The sequence below is a fragment of the Anopheles cruzii genome, chromosome 3 (assembly GCF_943734635.1).
Source record: "Anopheles cruzii chromosome 3, idAnoCruzAS_RS32_06, whole genome shotgun sequence".
Classification (NCBI taxonomy): Eukaryota; Metazoa; Arthropoda; class Insecta; order Diptera; family Culicidae; genus Anopheles; species Anopheles cruzii.
In genome coordinates, this window is record NC_069145.1 from 81,788,009 (window position 1) to 81,812,257 (window position 24,249).

Genomic DNA, 24,249 nt, shown 5'->3' on the forward strand with positions numbered 1-24,249 from the left:
GGAGCTCATCGCAGGACACAAGAGAAGAGGATTCAAATCGAATTAATCAGAGACTGAGTAAATCATTGACAAAAACCAAACAACCAACATGAAGCAGAAGCTACTTTGATCTAACTTCAAACCGTTGTTATTGTCTGTAGATACCGAGACACTTCACTGGGAAGAAAGCTAATACAATAAAACTAGAACGTTTTGCGTTTTACACAGTCTTCAGAAACTTATTTAGCACCAATTTGTTTGACCCGGTTTTAAGGACGTTCTATTCCGGCAACCCAGGCCGTGCTGCACTTGCAATGTTTTAACGCACAACTAAATGAGTTGATACAAACTTACTGAACTTAGTAGCTGCCCCCCGTAGCAACCAGAACACAGTATCAGCAGAGCACGATCAAAACGGTACCCGACACTGCATTGGAACAAAGACGGCCAACGGCGAATGGATGAACGTGAAAAACGCACGCAAAGCAAATCTGTCACGGATCGCTAAACGATACTTTTTGATCTATTTCACATAAATTATATAGATATATATACATATACAGTTGAAGAGGAGAAAACATGAAAAAAAAAACACATGAAAAGTGAGAGATAACATGACGGACGTGGGGACGAGCATGTTGCGGCGAACAAAACGGCAAGTGGCACCTCGGTGCGCAGAGTTAAATCCCACTTCTTATATGAATTATATACATGCATATATACATATACATATATACATATTATTGTATACAGAAATTAGTAGCATTCCCATCCATACTTGATAAACAGGTATATAAACATATATTTAGACGGACGATGATATGCAACTTCACGATCAATACAATCTCAGTCTTGTGCAAACTCGTAAGCGCACCGCAAACTCACCCGGGCTTGCATCTACTAACAACGCACCTCTAGTATTACGTGTGTACACTAAAGACTAAAAGACAAAAAGGAAAAGAAATACAATCCATTTCCACGTCGTTGTGTTTGTTTACTGTTTACTTGTCGTCCAAACAATGGCAGCAACCGGGCGCGCCAACCCGCAGCCGTTCGGTCTAGGTCCTAGGGCTCGGATTCTAAATTCCGTACTAGCAGCACTCGGGTCGGATACTGCGGAGTTGGCGCGTTCAGCAAGAAAAAAAAAACAATGGAGAAACTTAACACATAGGGTGTTACTTACCTGCAGACAGTAAAATGTAGAAATACTATAGACCGTTAACACTATTAACGCGTACTTTACGGATTACTACCCCTAGAAAGTGGCAGCTAGATCTCGTGCAAAAGTGCACCATATTGTATTTACTTCGCAACTAAACTTCGATCGGATCGAAGCTGCTTCAACGTCGGTGGAAATGTGCAATGAAAGCTTGAAGAACTTGCCGAAGGATACAGATAGAGAGGCATATTCATATTTATCTTTATGTGATTGAATGTCCAGAACGAAACGGCACATCCGGTCGGGGTGGTGTCACCAAAGTTACCACGCATCACCAGAGGCGTATAAATATATACTGACCACCCTTAAACACACATATGCATTAACCAAAGAGCAGTATCTGTACACTATTTACCGTTGTCCCGTCTCGTTTCCGTTACTCGTGCCGTGTAAAATAAAAATGGAGTAACCGTACAAAAAAATCCACGAACTTCTTGCATTGACCGGCCAGCGGCACCTGCACCACTTGAAAGTATCATCCATTCAGCATATGTTAGATGTGCACACCTGTGCCACCGATAGGGAATCAGAGGCAGCGGCAGAGAAGGAGGGCAATGGAAAACGGGAAACGATGCCGGTTCGAGAACGCGAAGCGTTATAGGCTTAAAGGAAGATAAATCTATGACACAATCGGTGCAGAATGTGCGTTGATCACTGACTTAGTAGAGCTGTAAAAAGAAGCCAAACTCGACGATCGATAGTGGGCGAAAGGGGACGAAAAGGTCATCATCCTTACACAACTACCAGCGAGAGGGTGCACCGTGGGGTGCGCCTTTCCGGGCCGATCTTTCAGATGTAACTTTAAACCTTATGAAACTCTATTAAAATTAACCGAAACGGATGAGCAGCTACCAAAGAAAACACACTCTTATGGATCGGTACGATCAGCAGCTAGGGAAACACAATTTTAGAAGCCACATTGTAACGCCCACAAAATAATCACCAATCGCGACCCAATTGTTTGCCAATTTTGTAAGTGTGTGAGTAGTGTGAGCGCAACAAGCGCGTGAAAGCAGAATTATCCTGAAAGCTGTGAGTTTCGATTCTCCGCCCGATACGGACGATGGGAAAATTGTCATTTGAAAGACGTTTCAATCGATATTAGTAACTACACAGCCACCCTTCCTTTGCAAAGATCAATCGAAATACATGGTTGTTCAATTAGTTCAAACAGAACGTGCTACAGACGCACTCTACTTAATTGTGGCAGTGAAATGTTCCCATACAAAACACAGATCATAGATAAGTTTTATGCTTCGATTACGGTGGCGTAGTTTGCACTCGAGAGATAACCGAACGATGGCGAAGATCAAAGCACGACGTCGTTGCGTGCGAAAGAAGGAAATGGAAAGCACTAAGGTGTATACTTGTCATGCTTAAATCCAAATGTGTCTGCTTACCGTTGTAAAACAGTTGGCGGAAAGAACATAACACAATTCTACACTATTCGATGAGACACGGAACAGCGGAATGGAGCGAATGTTATGTTTCGTTGTACCTTGTGGAGTTTTCGGTTTCGGAACTTAGTTTATGCTATGCCAACAAAACGGAAATAGTCTCTATACGTCTCCCACCAGGATTCAGTTTTCACTATCCCGTTGCTTCACCTTTCTTGCCCTCGATGGATCAAATATAAAAAACCACTATTTGTACTTATGTTTTATTTCATAACCTGAGCATACAGTTGCGTTTCTTTGTTCATTGTGCCTTTTTGGTCCATTTCATTAATGCATCCGAACAGTTCATTGGCCGTGGTATAGAAAGGTATAATTAAAAACGGCTGTAAGTTACTTGTGAGGGTCGATATTATGCTAAAAGAACACATTTGCAAACTGGAACGCCGATTCCCACAGTCCAAGGAAAAGTCGTGACTGTGGTTTCAGTAGTATCTTCAGACAACTTTTTTTATTACTAATGGGACATTCATTTAAACTTCATCAATATTCTGATTACAAAACTTACGTGAAATGTTTGAAACATCTAAAATACTCGATTTTGCTAAACTCATAACATTTTTTGAAAATTGTACATCAATGTTTTGCGCATTGCATAACTTGAGGCGTTTTGCGGAAATGTGGCTCATCAATGATCGTTAACGATTATTTAAATTCAAATTAATCAAAGCTATTTCTCTACTTCCTGGCGAATCGTTAATCTTATCGCATGCTCAATTTTACATATTTTGGTTCTTCATAAAAACCAATTACTATAGTTTAAGAAAAGCAATCTGAATTGTTACGTTCGAGTCGCCATTACAACCTCATTTCGCCGATCCATGGAAGTTCACAGTTTTAGACAAATGCGCGTTAAACAAACGGCTGGGCTTGGCAAGGCGACTTGCAGAGCGTCATGCAACTCAACAAAATGGACGCAACTCTCGAGGTACACGACTTATCCATAACGTACGTCAACAACGCTGGTGCGATTTGGTTTCGAAGGTAAGCGCAAGCTAGTGCCATTCGTTGATGTACCACCAAACGAAGATGTAAAACGGGTCAAAATATGCCCATAAATTAAAAATCACCACGTTTGTTTCCTTTTTTTGTTTGTCTGGCGGCATCCACCACCGGAGACGAACGATTCAATTGTACCACGCACAGTCCCGTGGATGATCCGAGTGGCGCAACTGAAGGCCATCTTCACACCCGACGCACCCAACTTTGGATAAGTCAAAGCTGATTATGAAACGTGGCCTCAGCACTTTCTCACCTTTCCGCCCGCGGTGCCAAAGGGTTTGAAAAGTTCGACGCATAGTAACGACTTTCCGTGTGACATTTGTGTTTCGCTTCGGAGCGCTGGCCCTGTGGTCGGCAATAGTGGCAGCATTATGATGATTATGATGATGGTTTAATGACCCTGTCGCTGTTTAATGTCAAAAAATAAAACTAAATTTCGTTTGAACACACAAACTACCGTTGAACAGTAGTGCATGCATTTGAACAGCATTCTCATGCGTGCAATGTCCAGATGTAGTCAGCCCTTGACGATTTCGATGGGTGTCTTCTTCGGGCCAAAAACGAGATGATGAAAGAAATTTCTCTTTTCCTTCTTCATTAGGAATTCACAATCGATGGCAACCGGTCGGGCCGGCGCTTGGTGGCGTTTCGTTAGATTTTTGGTCGAGATGCACAGGTTTAAGGGACCGTCATTTCGTATCCAGCCACCTTCGAGTCGCTCCGATTTCATTTTACATAAGATGGTACCTGTGGAAACTTATCACACTGTTGATCGTAGGTTTTGGAACGAAGATCACAGTCTTTCGGTGCCCGCTGGGTAGAAATATTCGAAAACACTGTTTGACGACTGAAAGGTTGAAATTAAACTATTGAATTGTGACATTTAATAGCTCTTGTGTCTGTGAAACTATTCTACACACTGCACGACAGAAAGAACCGAAATCAAATAGGGGTCCCATCGTTCGGTAGGCTTTCCACCGTCAAATGAACATGACCTGCTTTACGGACACAAAACGGTAAAGAAAAAGAAACAAAAACGCTTTAAAGCGGCCGTCGGATGTCCGATTTACCGATGGAAGGGGAAGAAACAAATAAAACAACTGATCAAACATGCTGCTAACTTCAACCATGGTCAGTTTTCTCATCATAATCTGATCGACAAACTCAAAAATGCACGCGACTCAGCATAGTTGCATCAGTTTGATCCGGTGGGTGCTTCACGTGCTTCAGTATCAAAACAATCGGCCCTTGGAGAGGCCCCACTGCATTTTCTCATCGCAACATCGGAAGGGCCCCCGAACGACGGTGAAAGAAAGAGAGAGGGTTTAGTGTGGAGCTTTCTACACACGATCATGGAAATGATGACGGGACTCCGAGGGCTACGGCGATCGTGTAAGATTCAGTTGCGTGAGTGAGCACGCCGTATGGCGTTTCGCAGGTGTTGGAACGTGATAGGCGGCCTCCACACAAACCTCCGGTGGTCCAAAGCTCCCGGGTGAGCCTTCATCTTACAGTCGGCTTTGGACCGCGCAAGAGTTTGGATCGTCCGTGCTATCGGCCAAGTGAAAGAGATCCCCATCGGGTTCGTGGCTGTCGAAGAAGGAAAAGAAAGCCCTCCGTGAACGGTGTCCGCTGGTGAACGGCGTGAAAGCCGAATCGGTTCGGATGCGGCTAGAGCTGGAGCTCGACTGCTAACGGTGTACGCGTCATACCGGTTGACCCGAATAGCGGGGAGAAAAGAACCGGGAAGCGAGCATAGCGCATTATGTTTGCTGTGCGATCGTAAGCGGCAGTGGGTTTGTGTGGATTTGAACATTGTGTTCCGCATCCGGAGCTTTTTGCCACAAGTTGATCAACAGTTTGGTCACCGTAGGGGCCACAAGTGAGCGCAAGCAAGCAGGGAGAAACAAGTTACTACTCAGACCAAAAAGTGCAGTGCGAATTAGCGCCACGGGCAAGGGCGCTACGTTTTGGAAAGTTTCGGGCGTTATTTTCCACGCCTTTACGGCCGGGCGCTGAAAACAACGCTCCGCCGGAACGCGATAATCGTCCAAAATGGTGCTACGAATGCGTGACATGATGTACGAGAACCCGGTCGACCATTTCCTCTCGCTGCTGATCGACCTGATGATCTTTTTTGTCAAATCCATCTACTATACACTGGAAACGATCGCCCTCACGTTGACACCGTACCGATTTCGGAAGCTGAAGGTAAATCTTCCTGTTCAAGGTTTTCGCAAAGCGTGAAGAAGGTCTCTCCTGTGGTCTCATTGGAATGCAAATGCAGAAGGTTTCCGTTTCTCGTGACATGTGTTCCTGATGACTGACTGAATGGCGGAATGGCGCACCCTGAAGTAATAATTGCCGACCATCTTTTCATGCGTGAGACGATGGGCATACTGATTTGGTGAGGCTGGCGAGTGGTTTGTTGTTAATCAAAAGTGATTCTTATCTTGCACAGCCCCTGTTTTCTATCACGTAATGTTAATATAAAAAATTCCATTGTAGTTCGCTAAAATGATCGACATACCGTTCGCTCAAGTACGAGCGGCTTTGGCTGATGCGACCACAAAATAAACAAAAACAGAATGCAACGTTCCATGCAACGTTGGTTTGATTTCCCGTGTGCAGCAGCCTTTTAACCACTTCAATCGAACTTTCGATATCGATCTCAAGACACTAGCCAATTGATGGTTAGTGTATGCTTTCACCCTTTTTGAAAAACGCCTTTCGAGTGGTGTGTTGCAGCCTTCGTTGAATGGGATAGTAAGGCAAAATACTTGCCTTGGAATGATCAATTAAAGATATGTTCAACAAAACGATCATTATAGGCAAAATATCGTTTCGAAAATATCTTCTTAAAAACAGTAAAACGTGCAACGAGAAACACCCAAATTATTGTTGCCTTGCTCCAGCGATAACTGTGGCCATCGTCGTTGAACAGAATAAGCGCAAATGATGGGTGTGCACGGTGCATGACGTAAACAGGAGACTATTGTGCCAAAAAACAAAACTCCGACCACATTATGTGCCTTCGGTTCACGCCCTTCATTACCGCAGATTGAGCGTTCCCGCGATCTTTTGCATCGCGATCGCCGACGTCTTGTGCACCACCGTTCGTTATCAGCACCGAATGGGGTCAGATGAAAGAGAAAACGAATTTTTGTGGACATCGCCAGTGACCGTCAATCACTTGCGCACGCCTCGAAACCATACCTGAAATGTTTTACTACCCATCTGCCAACTGCCAGCTCCGTGCCCCATACCCGACGGTCCGCGAAACCGGTTCCCAAGGATGAATAAATTTGTTCCACCCTTCTCGGCCCTATTCCGCAACGCGTCTGCTTGTGTTCATTCGGGAAACTTTCATTCTATTCTGTTCTTGTCCCGTTACTTTGTCTATTTAGTTCAAAGTGACTGGGAACCAAGAGTAGGAAAGACATTAGCATATGCCATATAAATTATGCTACCGCTGCCGATTGGCAATTCCTAGTGTTCTTTACGCTTTCCTTTCACTCTCTACATTGGGATTGGTGCTATTATTTTCCCACTTTTCCTTCAAAAGTTCTTCCGGTGGTCTACATTTTTTGCTCATGAAACGAAACGAGTTTATGTTGGCGTCAAACCCAAACAAAACAGCTTCTCTTGTCCATTTTCACCACAATAAACTGGGTCATGTCATTGCTCCCTGGCTCATTTCACTCCTCTGTGGGACAGTATTCTATAGCATTCGATACCAACCCCAAACTGGCCACTGACCGATAAATGTCTGGTCACAAAATTAGCGAGAGTGTGTAATGTTTGTAAAACTCATTATCACTATCCGCACCGACCGAGTTCAATATTCGGGCAAAAGAAACGTGTACAGTTGTGGCACATGTTGTTCGTTTTTACGGAGTGTTTTAGGCACAAAATGGAATAAAACATAGACTGATTGAAAATAAAGTGCCTGGCCCTTAATTTTCCGTCACTAATTAGGTTTCTAGTGCAGCATTCTGCATGTTGCGAAAATGTGAAACGAAAACCGTTACACAGTAGAAAAACACACCTTTTTGCTTAACGCCTCAAATTGGGACCTCGGGGAGTTAATCTGACGAACAGGTTGGCGCGAAACGCCTGGTTGACATCACAATTCAATTATCAGTTCCTTTTCGGAAGGCTTTCCGAACCCACGACCGAGCCCAAAACGTTCGTTGACCCGAGCTGCAGCTCTTTGAATCTGGGTGAAATCGATCACCGGACGATCGAACTTCGCCATTCGCGTTTGTGGGGAAAGCTTAAACTGACGATTGTCAATAAACGGTGCGCTTGCGTGGCTCTCATTACCATGCGATTGCGTGTCACTGCAATGGCGCTAAGCGGTGTCCCGAGCGTCAAGTGATCGTTCATTTGCAGCGATTAGAAATTATGTGTGTAACGCGCAGTGACACACAGGAACATTGACTGCGCCCGTTCAAGATCAGAAGCCTGGAGGGGAAAATCGGAAGGATGCGTTACTTAACCATTACCACTGAACCCATGAATGAGAGTTGGTATTTAATGATTTTTTGCCATACTAAGCCGTTTTACGGATCGTTGTTCCGTAACCACGGTGGGCCACGTTATGTGACGGTGTTGCTGGTTGCACTATTAATAATCCGTTCTAGTCTGCTGGACCATAAAAGAATAAATTAACCAAACAATCGTGTCACATATGCCCACCGATGAGAGAGCACCACAAGGGTGTTACACAACCACTGTTGAGCACGGGGCCTAAGTTTGGTGTCCTGTCCTTCAAACCCTCGAAGCAGTGAATTGAATCGTTAAAATCTCTTTGCAAAGATTTCGTCGGCTCAGCTCAGCATCATGTGAGCTTTCTCGACAGTGCAGTCGTTTCACAATTGTCAACCCAATTGTTTCGCATAAAAAATTAAAACCGCACCCGTAGCACCTTCCACGTCCAAATGGAACCGGTTGTTGGTGAAGCTTAAGAAAGTCGCCCTGTTCCCGTATACATTCAAAATGTCAATTACCCTACGCCGGAGCGCCGAAGGTTATTATGTTTTGCGAAAACGTATTTTTTGCGGACCCCTGCTCACGTAAGTGTACGTTAAATCTCCCTCAATCCTCTTACGAATGGGGCACAAACAGTATTCGCAAAAACGAAAGCTACCAAACCAAAACACAAAAGACATCAACGGGGCGTGGAGCGCCATTCTCAAGCGACGAACCCGCGGGCGGCAAAATGCAAAAATCCAGCAGCGCTTTGGACCGAAAATAGAGCGCCGGAGAAAATTACTCGCTGGTATCCGGTCCGCGTGCGATCGTTTCCTGCGCTCGAACGCAATTTCTCCGCGTCAGCGGGAGCGGCGCCTAATGGGCAATTACGCGACGACGGGACAACAAAATCCGGTGGCGCTGACAGCGTGCCGCGTGGCCCGGGGGCGCCCATTAGTATCACATTATCTATTACGTTCAATTTATAAGATTGAAGCCGCCGGCTAAGTTTGGTGTAGAAAAAAGGGGGAAAATACACAGAAAAAGCGCGCAAAAATACAAAAACAAAGGGGTTCCCCATTTTTACCGATCACCCTAGCAAGTGAAATCGATGGGCGTGGGTAGCGGCTGCAGTTGACCTTCTGTAGTGCACTTAACGGACACAGTCACTGCAGCTGACGGGGGGGCTTTGTCACTGAAGAGCTGGCCAAATAGCTGCCGCGGGCGAGCCGCTCTTGTTCATTTTGCATCACGTCATCGTGGCATTGGCAAACAGGCCAACCAGGCCGCTTGTTTGAGGTCCCTTTTCGAAGGGTAGTGCGATTTTCTGTGCCATATGCCAGTCAATACGTGTCCACCCAGTGATGAACTGAAGAAGATAAAGCCATTTCTGTCTCTCGAGCGTCATCGTTGAGACGTGCTTTATTTGACTGGCCATTAAGTGGAGTCGGAAGGAGCCTTATGGTTTTGCCGGTGCCACGAAAGCACTTACGGCTCTTTCCAGTGTGCTTTGGTGGACGATAAAGGTGTGACACTTGGTTACGATACACATCACTCCGCCGTCGTACCTCGTTTTTGGTTCGCGTTTTGTTGTAATTTTCACACTCTTTTTGAAATAGTAGGTGCATTACAAGGTATTAGAGGAATTTTGCTTGACAACACTTAAAAACAATAACATTTTATGTAACTAATTAACCTCCTGTCCGATAGACTTGTACCGCAACGGTAGCTTAGTGTCCAGTTTCCATTCCACACGGACAGGAAAATAAATTTGCGATCAAATGACACCTCCGTCGACGGTAAATTAATTGATTCATTAAACAATTATAGTGTCCACTCACCTCCACTTGCATAATCGACCAATTTAGCCGATCGGTCATATTTAATCGTCCCGGCAAGCTGGCTGCCGCGATCACACATTCAGCGGACTTCGGCAATCACTCAACTGGCGCGGTCAAAGCAATCTTGTGCAAGCGCAGCAACGCTTAGCATAATTCGATCGCTCTCCAACGAAGCGAAGGATCGTGAGGAATCAATCTATCACCAGCATGTGATATTTTTAACCCGCCTACGAGCCAACGGGCATAGCGAATGCAAATATGTGACCGGGTAATGATGATGGACTTCCCACTTGACGCAACCTGGTAGCCAAACCTGAACTCCGACATCCGACTGGTTGACCTGCGACGAGTGTCCAATGAACCCTGGGGATTTTGTTAGAAAGTCCGTGTCACCAACGCCAAGCACGCTGTTTTGAAAGCATTCGATGGGAGCGTTACGTTTAATTTCCACTCCGTTCGCGCGGGGTTGCGAAAAGAATCGAAAACCGCCGAGTAACGGCTGCGAGAGATGCGTTTAAAAGTGACAATAAACCGATCGACAGATCGAATGACTGGCAGCAGTAGGTAACACAACAAACCAAGCCGCTGTTTGCAGTGTGGTCAGCTCACAGAGCCAAGCCCTTTCTCGACCTCATTATGCCGACCGACCGCCAACCTATCGAATGGTGTGGATCGCTAAAAAGCATGTTCAGCCGGCGGTGCGCTAGTGCGCCAGGACCCAAATGCCACGCCGCACCCAAAACCCAAACATGGAGTTTAAAGAAATTTTTATCTCCCCACAGGATGTCGCTGGCCAAGTCGTGCTGATAACTGGAGGTGGAGGAGGTGTAGGCCGCCAAGTGGCCCTGAACTTTGCGCGCCTACGGGCCCGGGTCGTCATCTGGGACATCAATAAAGACGGTAAGCACAGGCATTCCACTTTACATAAATTCTCACTTTGCCACCTCGCACGGCACGAGCTGCTTCCTAGTTTCGCATGCGTTACTGCGATGCGACAAAGCCAAATATATATGCTCACCACTTGTAAACCCTTGTCCAGTGATGGATGAACGTAGAGAGTAGCTTTTCTGAGACATGGCCCCTCGACGAATGAATTCCTAATCCGGCTGTCTATCGTCTGTCCGGGAGGGAATGATTTTCTAGCCATCGTCGAAATAAACGTTTTAGCACTAGCGGCTACTGATTAATGGCACTGTCTGTAAGCTCGTGATGGCACGGCGTAGGACAAATTTGGATGCGGCACGAAAGTGATAACTTACACAAAGGATTAGCTAGAAAACTAGCCCCTGGACAACCTATTAGGAGACGAATAGACAAGTCTACCATTCATTTAGCATCCAGCATCCAGCGGCAGTTCATAGAAACACCAAAACTGGCAGAAACGTGACTTAACAGCACTTCCTCTATGATAGTGGTTTAATTGTCTCCAGGTGTGGCTTGGGTGACATACAACATGCTAATGAATCTTCCCTTTTTTGGTGTAACTCAATCTGAATTCAACAAAACGATGTGATGTTTCAAATAGCACGATACCGGATAATCTGGGATCCAGCGGGATCAGCAGTGAACAGCCAGAGTCACGGGCTGTATCAATTGTATCGAGCAACGATCGACCAAATCGATCGAGCAACGATCGTGCAGGCACACGGGTGTCGAATGCTTGTGGTATCATATCGCGATCGGGACGTAAAATGTAAATTTTAGCCAACATGTGTCCCTGAAATGCGCTGAAAATGCCATCCAGTACGCGGTTCCTTTGAATTTGGCGGCCTTACGCAAGTTACCGTTAGAAAATTATGCACAAACACGGACACAATCCGCCGTTGCCGTGCCTGTGCCCTCCTGTCCGTCCCCAACGAAGAGCATCACCTGCGCACCTGCTTGACCGCGAACCGGCTCAGTTTTGACTCTTATGATCGTTGATCAAAGCGAAAAACACACACGAAATAGGTTAACGTGTTCAGCGAGTTTACGAATCGCTTTCTTTATTGTTGCAGCTTCCGCATTGGTCCCAATTAACTATGCCGATTGGTTGGCGGCTTCGGGAGGTATACAAGTTTCAATGAATCATGCGCTCAACTCGAAGCGCATGAGTAGCTGGGGAAATTGCTTGGCGAGCCATCTACTTACGTAACAATAATGTGCGAAAATCATCATTACATCACCGGTCATGTGCCCAGTGGCCACAAAATAGAACGGTCCGATTTCCCGGGACTCGTTGATACTAAGGCTGCCGTCATAGTGAGCAGATCAACCAACGTAGGGTCTGCTTAGCAAGCACCTAATTGGCACCAAACTAAACAGGGCACATACTGTCTAGACCTATCGTACGTAGAAAAGCCCCATCCGGCTAATCATGTGTCCCAAGCGATGACAGAGAGAGATAGTTTATCTACTAATTCGTTGCCGGCGCATAAAATTATCATAAAACTTCGCGTCTAGCGACACGCGCTCCGCCGAGACCTCAGTTTACCTCGAACGAAATGTCTATGAAGAGATCAACGTGTTTAATCAGATTGCTCATGGCACGAGACAGATAATTGCACCCTACACCGACAATGGTCCATTGGAGGGCGGGATTGTTGTGTCTTATTTTTCTATCCGGAGAATATTAATCGATCAAGGGCTGCACCGTTTCTTGGCTTCCGCTTGATCGTTTCGTCACGTGATTACAATAGTCTCTAGTGGGTGTAAGTTTTATTGATTAAATTGCTTAGCCAAAGAACCCGTCCCGCTGATGGTGTGATATAAAGTACTCTAGCCAAGCCAAGAAATTAGCCAACCATTGGTTGACAATTGATTTATGCCATCTTTGGCCGTAGAAAAGCATATTTTAATGGTGTGGTTTATGCTACACACTCCGTTCGTCCACCAGCTCGCATGATTAATGGTCCCAACACACTGATCAAAGGCCAACCCGTGTGGACGCGGCGGTCTAAGGGTTACGCAAAAAGAAACATGCTGTATTACAAGAGAAGGTTTTCTGATGTTATCTCTCCGATTTTCATTTGTCTTCTTCTGTCCTGGCCCCACAGCACTGAAGGGCACAGCCGATGCCCTGGAGGCCGAGGGCTACCGCTGCCGAACGTATCTGGTGGACATATCGGAGCGCGAGCAAGTGTACGAGGCAGCCAAGAAGGTACAGCAGGAGGTGGGACCCGTCGGGGTGCTTATCAACAATGCCGGAATCGTGGCCTGCCGTCCGCTGTGGGAGCTCTCGGATAAGGCGATCGAGAGTACCTATGCCGTCAACATTTTGTCACACTATTGGGTGAGTAGCATCGGAAGCAGAGAACCGGCTTGCAAGATGTCTCAGGTCCTGTAACGCATTTTCGTCGTTTCCCGCAGACCACCCGAGCCTTTCTGCCGGAAATGATGAAAGCAAACAGCGGCCACATCGTCACCGTAGGCTCGGTTGCTGGTTTGCTCGGCACGTACGGGTGTACGGACTACAGTGCAACGAAGTTCGCCTGCGTCGGGTTCCATGAAGCCCTTTACACGGAACTGAAGGTACGGAAACAAAAAACGGACTAACGGAGACAAGTGACCAATCTAACGTGTGTTCATTCGATTTGTTGCAGACTCACGGCTACGATGGCATACACCTGACGCTCGTTTGTCCTTACTACATCAACACGGGAATGTTTGCCGGGTGCAAGCCGCGCCTTCTGCCGATGCTGGAACCGACGCACGTCGCCGATAGTATGGTGCGATCGATACTTAAGAACGAAGTAACCTGCACACTACCGGACCATGTGCGCATGTTTCTGCCGTTGAAATGTCTGCTGCCCGCCAAGATGTGCTGGGAACTGATGTACCGAGTGATGAAGGGACCGGAAACGATGATGGGATTCCGTGGCCGGGGCAAAGCGACAAGCGGCTAAGGACCGGCCCGGCCCAAACAACAACGCTCCCGTGCTGTCATCCATAACGTATCGTTATTTCTTTTCTTTCGAATATGTTTTTAACTATGCCTACGGGGGAACTGCCGGCAGAAACGGCCTATTGTCCCCGATAGTATTGTGACCGTTTACGTGCGAAATTTTTTATAGTACTGTATTATCGAAATAAACCCATAAACATTGCATTAAGATAATTAATGCACTAATAATAAGGATCACGAAAATATTGTTTAGCAAATAAAACTATTCATCCATAATGTATTGCTTGCGAACGGTCTGGAATTACTGATTCCAGGGAGTCAGGTGTGGTAATTAAAGCTCCTCTTAGAGCCACCTTAGAATAGATCGTAGAAGTAATCCAGCCCTTGGCCGAGCTCCCAAATTGACAGGCCCGTTCCTAGTTCCCGCGCCAGCTTGAGGCGCTCGTCGATGGAGAACAGTGTCGGATAGAACACCATGTGCCGCCCGTTGGAAGTCCTGGTAAAGCGACAGAGACAGAAACAGAGAAACAGGGAGAAAACATTATGGTTGGCCACTATGGCGCTCGGTATCGGAAACTCACTTCACTTCGAAGAAATTTTCCACATCGTGCTCATCGTACGTGAGGTGGCCTTTCAGATGCTTCAGAAACGCCAAAAACTCGTGGGCCACAATCGGTTGGCCACCGTTGGGCGTGAAATCGCTACCGTACATATTGAGGCCCAACATTATCTTGGCACGCTTTTCTGCCAAGTTCTCCGCCCCATCCGGACAGATGTGAAGCACAGCGTTCCGGACCCAATAGAGTGGTGCGTTGGCCCCCGGTCGTTGCACGCTGGAGAAGTCGTACGTCATCAGCGAAAAGGCCGTCACAAACGGGGCAAGCGCTTCAAAGTGCTTGCGCGAGAACAGATCGTACGTTTCTTTCCGTGCCGGCGGAATCACAAGGATACAGTCGTACGAAGCCGCGGTGAGTGTGGTGCAAATTTCTTCCACCAACCCAGTCAGGTAACTGTCCTCGACGCGCGCCGCTAGCTGTGACCAAACTTCCAGCACGAATCCATCAAATTTGTGCTTGCGGACCGTGGCCAGCAAGAGTTTCGCAACGATGAACCGTTCCTCGGGGTACGTTAGTAGCTGTGAAAAGTCGCGATCGGTGAAGCGATCGAAGAGAACCCGTGGCACGACTGAAAACAAGGACGACAGAACGTGAGTGAAGATTACTGCACACGAGGTGGCACGGTGTACCTCGATTGTTAATCGATGAGCCCGCTTTCTTGACATCCTTCACCCATCCATCATCGATGTCGTGCACTCCGGCGATTTCGTACTGTTTGGGACCTTTCCGCAGAACCTGAAGCCAAACCGGTGACACGTAATCGAACTTGGCGCCCCATGTTTTGGCCACGTCATATCCATGATTATTCCACTGCAACAACAAGGAACGATATATGAATGTGTGGATCCTTTCGGAAATCATGATGCTTCACCGATTGGGAACCTACCGGCGTTACGAAGCCTAGAACTTTGCCATCGAACAGCTTGTTGGACGTATGCTCGTAGTACGCCCCGTTCTCCACGATTATGTCCTTCGCAGAGGGCTCTCCCTGTACCAGGCCGCGCTCGTACACGTTCGCAGGCTGAGGGCCAACTTTCAGCTTCACTTCTTTCACCTTTTTGGCCTTAGTCTTATCAGATGGGGACAGTGTAGCGAAGGCAACATGGTTCACGAGCGTACAAACCGCCACGAAGGCCACAATAAGCCGATTCGATGGCCTCTGGAGCAGCATCTTGGAGAAGGTAAACGTACCGCCGACGACGTCACTGACTAGAAAGTGCTGCGATATGCCGCAGGATCTGATAACCGTGTTATCACCGGGCTGTGAATCACAATTCCATATCGAATACGGCCGGAATTCGGGTTTGTTTACATTCCGGTGGTTATCGCCGGTTTGACAGCGCGCGGTGAAAATGAACACCGAAATGAACAAATTGACAGTTGAAAATATTTCCTTCGGTGAAATGTTTCATGCTTTGCTAGCGTCTTGCTAGAGCGATCACAAACAGATCGAGGTGGATCGAGAGATCTTTCTTTCATCTCTTGGTTTGCTTTCTCTCGCGCTCTTTGATTCTCTTCGAGTCACGCTCCGCAATTTCACGCATGTTTCGCGTCGGCTACGTTATAAAACTAACAAACTAAATTGAAACGCCTCTCAGTAGCTGGCAAGAAGTTGGAACGATCGCGCGCGTGCGGATAAACGAGTTCGGCCTCGTGGTGGCCCTTTTTGTTCGCGGTTCGCGGTTGCATATTTGCATCGGACGTTAGTTACGCAGAGTGTCAACAATTTCGATTGGCCGATTCGGTTTCGATACGATCGGTGACCGGAAAGTAATCAACAATCCCCCGCAGTGCTTCAGTGAAAGGTGGATGAATGTTACAAGAAGAAACTAAAAAGCAACATATCAACAATCGTCGAACATGAGTCTTAGTACTGGCTGAGACTCTCCTACGGAACCGGGAGCAGGCTCGGTGAAAGTAAAAGTAGAAAAGTCGCACAAATCTTGCAAATCTGGGATTCGACCGCTTGATACGCAGCGCTTTCGCGCAACTGCTGACCGCACTTCTTGCGCACGCGAAGCTCTTTTCGACCGGTTGACGAGTTCTGCTTCCGGACCAGGACTACAAACCGGAACTGGTATGCGTGTCACAAGTGTGAAACTGAAACCCATCAAGAATGGCGCGCTACGATAAGGTGAAACGATTGAAAAGTGTGACAGTGCTTTAAGTGATATTGTGAGTGCATTTAAGAAATTAAAAATGATATAAACTGCTAGAAAACACCCGAAACCCATCACGTAAACCACCACCGGGCCAGGAGGCCAGTTTGTAAGAAGGAGCAGCTCAACGACACCAGTACGAGTCACCAGCCACCGTGAAAAAATGACCAACTTAACCGGAATGGGTCTATTTTTACTTTGCACGCTGTCGGCGCTGATCACTTTCACTGGAAACGGTACGTGGTGGGCCAGATCCCAGATCTACTCGAGGGCGAGTAGATTTGGCGCGGAAGTGAGGGTTTGGCTTCTGGCGTTAGGCGTGTCAGCGCTAACCACCTGCTGCTGCTGCCGGCGGGAGAGAAAAACTAAAGATAAAAAACTGAAACCGCAAACGCAGCACCGCTCAGAAGTAATGATGCATTCGTGGTTGCAGCGCGATGCATCGGGGAGCGGCGATGCTGAGAAGATCGTCTCCATTCCGCGGAGCGATCGACCCGCGGTGACTGGGAAAGCGACAATCCCAACGGGGTTAAACGAAGAAAGGGAAAAATTGCATTGCGTTTCGGATTTCTAGTTACTGAAAACCGGGTGCGGAAACGAGAGATTTTGATTTCGAGCAACGAGTTGGGCGGCCGGGCCGCGGGTTGCTGTCGCCTCGGGAATGTGTGTTCCAGTGGAAAGACTTACGAGTACGAGTCTGTGGCGCCGTGTTGGGCTAGGTTCGGAACGACGGCCGGAAGTGAAATTTCCCGCACACAGAAACCGCACGGAAACATGGAAAGTGTTGAAGACGGAAAACCGCACATGCATCTGCAACGATGGAGTGACTTTACCTATGAGGTACTTTGTATTTCTCGAGCCGTAAATGGGACGGCTGAGCACTTCGGGGAAACACAGAACAGGAACACGCTCTAGAAGCTTCTTGTGGTGGTTCACGCTCTAGAAGCTTCCCGCCGTTTGGGTCGATCGTTGCATCTGATGTTACAAATTTCTGATGCTGCAATGTTGGTAACTGTACTAAACGAAGCCGGGCCAGGGTCTGGAAGAACAATTTTAAAGCAACACGCTGATTTTTAACGCTGATCGAAACCGGGACGACACTCAGAAAGCAAACCCAGTAAGCCCACAGTTTGGCGTTAAATCAAACAAACTGAAAAATTGGTTCCCCTTGCGTTTCTGCACCAGATGCGCTGAAGGTAATTAATGATTCATTCGAGTGCAGTATCGCACACGGGGCCAGCTGTAGAGCTCTACAAGCGTTATTATACACAAAGGCAGCGGTAAGGAAAATATGTGCCACATAATATTGAAAGAAAAACGACACCGTTGGGCAAACGGTGGAAAATGACACTCGAAAAACTGGGTTGAAAGGAAACCCTCGGTGGCATTTGCCGTGGCTGGAAAGCGAGAGGCAAAGGAAATGATCGAGAAAAATAAATGTAAATCAGACTGGAACCACCGCTGCCGCTGGGCGAGCGCTCAGCCCTCCCCGCTAAACGGTACTTATCAACCGACGGGCCGGGCGGGCTGAGGCGAGAAAAACTGGAAACTGGAAATGGTGACATGGAAAATTGAATTACAAATATATTTTCCCCTCTGCAACCACGGGCATCGATCCTTGGGTAGCGTACGATCGACCGGGCGTAGAGCCGTTATTTGATCATGACATTACGAGCGAGACTGGTGGGTTTACTTGGCCACCCCGCGGGTTGTGCAGTGCGCTGCCGTCTATTTGGTTCAGTTTTTTTTTGCGAGCGAGAGAATGGCCTAGGTGGAGCATACAGAGATACATTTCCGGTTTTGTGACACGCCGCAGTTGGCCCCGGAAAGTAAGAAAGTGCAATCGACACTTACGCTAATCGGCCAACGATCGGCTTTCGCGCCACGGTTGCGTACGGTCTCCGGTTAGGTTAGTTTCCCTTCGCCGGAATGTGGCCGTCACAGTCGGCGGTCGATTGTTTAGACCTTATGGGACCTAAGACTCCTGCGGAGCTAAACATTTTCCCACGGGTTGCGGCTGGAACCGAATCCCGCAAACATGTTCGACGAGACACTTACGTGCGGTCGTTGTTTAATCTCGAAAAACAAAACAGGTCTTATGTGATCCTCCTCTCCTCCGAGCTCTAGAGCTCCTGAAGAGGGCTCGAGCGGGGCATTGTAGCACCACTTCCTGCCGTCCCTACCTGTACGCTGCTTATCATTTTCATCTCGCAAACTAGCGAACACTTTCGTCGGATGGTTCGAAAAAATGGCCCACGCGTTGGTGGCACGTTCGCATGGCACATTGCGCCCTGCCAGTAATTACGTATGGATACTTGAGCCAACCTGCCGGCCTGACTGCAGTGCAACACGACGCGCTGGAAGAAGACCTTTTTTGACCCGATCGCCGCCGGACTGGGTTATCTAATCGAAAATTTAGATCCGAAGGTCCCCAAGAGCCAAAGGTGATGAGAAAACGCCACAAGCGATATGGTGCAGCGTAGTAAATGCACGTGTCGCATGCACCGTGCCGCGTGGTGATCGCCTTATCGGTGATCAGCAGCATCTGGGGACGGCAAATGGGGTTCAATTGGCCACTGTTTTTTTCGCAACAAGGTTGTTAACGAAATTGCCTCAGAATAAAGTTGCAACAATCGCCATATGCGGAGGACGAATACGTCCTACGGATTAAATTTAAGAATGTGTGACATGTTACTTTGGACGTCTTCAGCTCCAATCGTATTAAAAACAGCTTCCAGTTCTGCATTTCATCACTCTGCACGTCCGGTTTAGTCAACCCAACTGTTCCGCCCGTCGGCTGTTCTGGTCGACGGAGTTTACGCAATAGAGAATAAAACAATGCGCAACCCGAACCGAAACGCAATGTTGTAATGCTTGGATTAACAACACTGACCGCCCCACCGCCCAACGGGGCCCACGGAATGGCTAGTTACTGGAAATGATTCATTCAATTAGCGCAGCCATAGCAAAAAAGTAGAAAGTGGAAGAATCTTGCGGTGGCAGGCGGATTGCTGCTGGTAGAAGCACCGTGCATTCTCCGTGCCCGCCTCCGGAGCAGCAGGAAGAAGCGTCGGTTTTGGGGTCGAAATTTCAATCCCACCCATTGTGCAGAGGTCCGTTCAGCATAGTTTCAGCGTGAAAGAGCTGAAATTAATGCGTGCCCCGCCAAACCAAACGATGTCATAATTTCGAAAGTTCACTCTGTTTGTTTGGAACCGTTTTAGGCGAACCACAAAACTCGACACAACAATGCACAGCAGCGACCTCCGAGTACTGGAAAAGCTCGCCTTTTCTTTTTGCAATATCGACTAGTTCGCTGCATTGCTTCTTCGAATCCCCTAGCTGAAGCGGATTTCCCACGTGCACTTCGTGCATAGATCGCGTTGAAATGACTCTATCGCTCCGGTTCGGGTCGCTTTCCTTTCAGCGCGCGCCGGACGAACCAGCTCACAGAGGCAAGATTCCGGAAGAAATATGGTTCACATTTCTCATGCTTTAACCTAAATTTTCCACCTTTCTTCCGTCTTGATACTGCCATTCGTTTCGAGCGCAGCGCATTCGATGTCGTTCCGCTCGAAAGAGGGATTTTATTCGGATTCCTACGAAGAAGAAGGAGAGTTAGTTCATTCTGATACACCTCGGAAGCCAATCTAGCGGTGCATTATGGGTCGTTTTAATTCTCGTGTATCCGATTGTCGCGGGAACCACCGTAGCATATCGGAATGCATTTTTGCTCATTCGTTTGTTTCGTTTTTACCCTGTGGTCTGACACCTTTCAGCGGCGCACGGAAGCAACCTCGTTAAGCGGAGTCTCAAAAACACAGTTCCCTGCTTCGAGGATGGATTGTTTTACAGGTCAGTCCAGGCTTCTCGCCGACTCCCCATCCATAAAAAGCACTCTTCCAAGCTGTTAGTTAACGATTTTATCTATCGCCAATGCAGAAATCCCGACCGACCGGTGCACAAGATGTGGACCAACACCGAGTGCGCCAAGTACTACTTGTGCCTGGACGGGGAAGTGTTCGAGTTCAAGTGTTCCGTTGGGTTGCTGTTCGACGTTGCGCGCCAAATCTGTGATTTCAAGCAGAACGTCGAAAACTGTGACGTTACGGCGGGTAAGTGTCACCGGCCGCATACTTTAGCGGCCACACATTTAATCTGCTCCTTCTCGTTTGCTCCTTCCCCAGAGGCCCGCGTGCCGAAACCCTTGCTTAAAGATGCAAAGTGTGAAGAACGATCACAGCTGGGTTGTGGCGATGGCACCTGCCTGCCGAAGGAGTACTTCTGCGACGGATCGGTAGACTGTGCCGACGGATCGGACGAGGGATGGTGCGATGCAGACCACGATCCGGACCCCGTGTATCCGTGTGACCCTGTCGTCTGCGTCCTGCCGGACTGTTACTGCTCCAAGGACGGCACGGTGATTCCGGGCCGACTGGAGCGATACCACACGCCACAGATGATTTTGCTAACATTTGATGATGCGGTCAATTTTGAAAACTGGGAACTCTACACCGAGAAGCTGTTCACGGCCGGCCGCAAAAACCCGAACGGCTGCCCGATCCGAGCGACGTTCTTTGTCTCGCATCAGTACACCAACTATGCCCAGGTGCAGCGTCTCTGGAACGACGGGCACGAAATTGCGATCCACTCCATCACCCATCGCGGCCCGGAAGAGTGGTGGTCGCGGAACGCAACCATCGAGGATTGGTTCGATGAAATGGTTGGCCAAGCGAACATCGTTAATCGGTTCGCGAACGTGCGCATGGAAGAGCTTCGCGGGATGCGTGTTCCGTTTCTGCGCGTCGGCTGGAACCGTCAGTTTCTGATGATGAAGGAGTTTGGGTTCGTCTATGATTCGTCGATGGTGGCCCCCCACTCCAACCCCCCGTTGTGGCCTTATACCCTTGACTACAAGATGCCGCACGCGTGCAATGGCGTCCATCAGTACTGTCCGTCACGCAGTTATCCGGGCATCTGGGAGCTGGTAATGAACCAGCTCGAGGCCGGCGACTACACGTGCGGCATGGTAGACACTTGCCCACCGCACATGAACGGCGAGGACGCGTACCGGATGTTTGTGCACAACTTCAAGCGCCATTACCACTCGAATCGGGCTCCACTCGGATTGTTTTTTCACTCGACCTGGTTCCGCAAACAGGAGTATCTGGATGCTTTCAAGGTGAGCCTTTTTAGTCTTAAGAAAGTTTCGAACCGTACACGGTTGATCTTGCTTTCCGCGTTGCAGAGATTCCTGGACGATATGGCCAAATATCCGGATGTGTATTTCGTTACCGGCAACCAGGCCATCGAGTGGATGCGTAATCCGACGACCTCGAACCAGCTTGGCCGCTTCGAACCCTGGCAGTGCCGACCTAAGCAGCTTGATCCGCAGGAGCAAGCCTGTAATCTGCCCCGTACTTGTAAGCTGCACAGTCGAGTGCTGCAGCAAGACCGCTACCTTTATACCTGCAACGAATGCCCGGCCCAATACCCGTGGATCAGGAACGAGTTCGGATTAGACTGAGTCCGGTTTTTGGTTTAGTTTGGAATTTATTTACAAGAAAAATAACTCATAACATTGAGTATTTTGTATTTCCTTTTGTTTCTGTTGAACGAATGTTTTTCTTTGATCGTTCGAGACCGTTCATTTGTTACTGTTACTGGCGGTCAACATTCCCGGTATCATGTTATTGTAATTGTTCCGTTTCTATTGGTTACATTTTTAACAACTATTTCACCGGCCAACAACCACGCAGAAAGTGAGGGTTGAACATGTCCACCTTCACAGGGCGAGACGATCGGCAGCGATCGTCACAGCTTGGACAGCAGATGAACCGTAGCACGTAGTAGCAAGTAGTAATTTAAGCTAATAAATCGATCGATTAACCGATCATTCAGAAACCTAGAGGCATGTTCAACGCCACAGTTCCATCAGTTCCTGCCCGGGTGTTGCCCGGGATGCCTGGTGACAACTTTTACTATTGAATGGGTGGTGTGTAATGAATGAGTAGAATGATAAGGATGATGAGAAAGAAAACAAAGCCATAAACGGTAACAAAACGTGAAAGAAATCAGCTCCAAAATGCTTGCTGTAACGAATCATTTGCCTAACAACCGAGGGAATATTACGCAAAATGTGCGAGAAAATGCATGAAAGCGAAGGGGTAATCCGCTGAAAGATGAAGCAAAATCACAGCAAGGTGGCGCCTCCGCTAGCCTTCCTGGGTGATGAACGGATTCTGTATCGATTCCATACCATCCTGCGGACAGATCAACACCACGGACGTTCCGCGACACACAACCAGCCCAAGGTGCCGTGTATCGTCCGCCAGCTTGTAGTCGTCCGGATCGCGCAAGAACTCTATCGTGTTGTCCAGCACGAGGTTGAGCAGTGGATCGTAGCCCTTCAGCACGCCGGCCGCTTCGCGACCACCGGCAAACTTGACACGGATCGTTTTCTCAAGGTATTTGCTGAGATCCAGAATCGATTCCTTCCTGCGTTTCTCTTTGTTGTCGCCGCCACCACCACCACCTCCGCCACCGCCGCCGCCACCACCGCCGCCAGTACCACCGCCACCACCACCACCCGGACCACTGGCAGCTGACGATCCCTAGAGCATAGTTAAGGGGCGTGTTACGATGGTTCACCTTCTACCTAACCTTCTGTTCCCACTCCAACCCATTTTACCTTCTTTTCAGACATTGGGGTCAAACCGATACACTACTCTTCTGCTAGGGCGACTATGCTCAAAACGAAGCGGTAGTTTGCCGCTGATGTGTTTTGTTTACACTCCGCGAACTAAGCGGTTCTTTTCGGCCTCGTTTGAGGTTAGACATCATCTGTAAACTGCAAATGTCAAAAGCGCTGAATAAACGGGGAAGTACTAGACCGCGTGAGTGCCCAACGATGAAGAATGAGAAACGGAAATGGCTTTGGCTTTTGCTTTGGCTTTTTGTTTACAACATGAGTAAGCAGGCAGTTTGTAAACATGATTTGGTTAATATATTAGGTGAAAATGCTTACTTGGAACTAATAAATTGCATCATTCGGAACTTTCAATGCTACTCTAGTTCCCGCTCACGAGGCACACTGCCGACGTCAATGTCAAAAGGATGCTGAATGTAAGGGATGAAAAGATATTTCTTCTCTTTCTATTCCGCCCAAGTGTCAGACGAGAAATCACCCGCTCATGCGACGTGCTTCATTCGAAAATTGATTTTTCACCGGCACAAGACGCATATTGCGATTTGCCGAATTCTACCGGAACCGCTACACTCTGGTACCGCGTGTAACATAATGGTGAGTTGTCCGGTGCAGTATCTTAGTAGAGTGTAGAAAAAGAGGGTCGTGCGAAAGTCTGTGGTCGCGCAAGAACACCAGTTTGTCTCGGGTGATGGTTTGTTGGACCTATTATTCCCCGGTAATCAGGCTCGCGTTAGATGAAGCAGCAAGAATATCGCGACGACGTCGGCGAATGCTTTGTGAACTAGATTATCGATAATCGCCCGCGGACGACGACAAGCACCTGAGATAACAAGGTAAGTGCGCCAAACATTAGAGGGAACGGGCAAAACAGTGGGCGCCACCCCACCGGCAGCGTTTGTAGGTTGGGAAA

The 24,249-nt window shown here is 47.9% G+C and overlaps 4 protein-coding genes across 4 annotated transcripts; 2 read left to right on the top strand and 2 right to left on the bottom strand.

Annotated features, from left to right (window-relative positions):
* Positions 1-5,709: 5,709 nt before the first annotated feature.
* Positions 5,710-13,855, top strand: LOC128273723 (estradiol 17-beta-dehydrogenase 11). The gene is made up of 5 exons (XM_053011754.1): positions 5,710-5,865; positions 10,754-10,871; positions 13,007-13,242; positions 13,320-13,481; positions 13,553-13,855. Exons 1-5 carry the CDS (start codon positions 5,710-5,712, stop codon positions 13,853-13,855), a joined length of 975 nt encoding a protein of 324 aa, XP_052867714.1.
* Positions 13,856-14,031: 176 nt separating this feature from the next.
* Positions 14,032-15,696, bottom strand: LOC128272555 (chitinase domain-containing protein 1). The gene is made up of 4 exons (XM_053010381.1): positions 15,358-15,696; positions 15,101-15,281; positions 14,436-15,039; positions 14,032-14,350 (listed from the first exon to the last, which is right to left on the bottom strand). Exons 1-4 carry the CDS (start codon positions 15,640-15,642, stop codon positions 14,209-14,211), a joined length of 1,212 nt encoding a protein of 403 aa, XP_052866341.1. The 5' UTR covers positions 15,643-15,696; the 3' UTR covers positions 14,032-14,208.
* A 1,097-nt stretch (positions 15,697-16,793) lies between these two features.
* Positions 16,794-22,249, top strand: LOC128275719 (chitin deacetylase 1). Its single transcript, XM_053014317.1, has 5 exons — positions 16,794-16,866; positions 20,410-20,485; positions 20,573-20,745; positions 20,818-21,812; positions 21,879-22,249. Exons 1-5 carry the CDS (start codon positions 16,794-16,796, stop codon positions 22,155-22,157), a joined length of 1,596 nt encoding a protein of 531 aa, XP_052870277.1. The 3' UTR covers positions 22,158-22,249.
* An 11-nt stretch (positions 22,250-22,260) lies between these two features.
* Positions 22,261-23,193, bottom strand: LOC128275720 (U6 snRNA-associated Sm-like protein LSm7; the record flags this gene model as incomplete). The annotated part of the gene is made up of 1 exon (XM_053014318.1): positions 22,261-23,193. A coding segment is annotated over one exon (348 nt), but the record flags the coding sequence as incomplete, so codon positions are not given.
* Between the last annotated feature and the right edge of the window lie 1,056 nt (positions 23,194-24,249).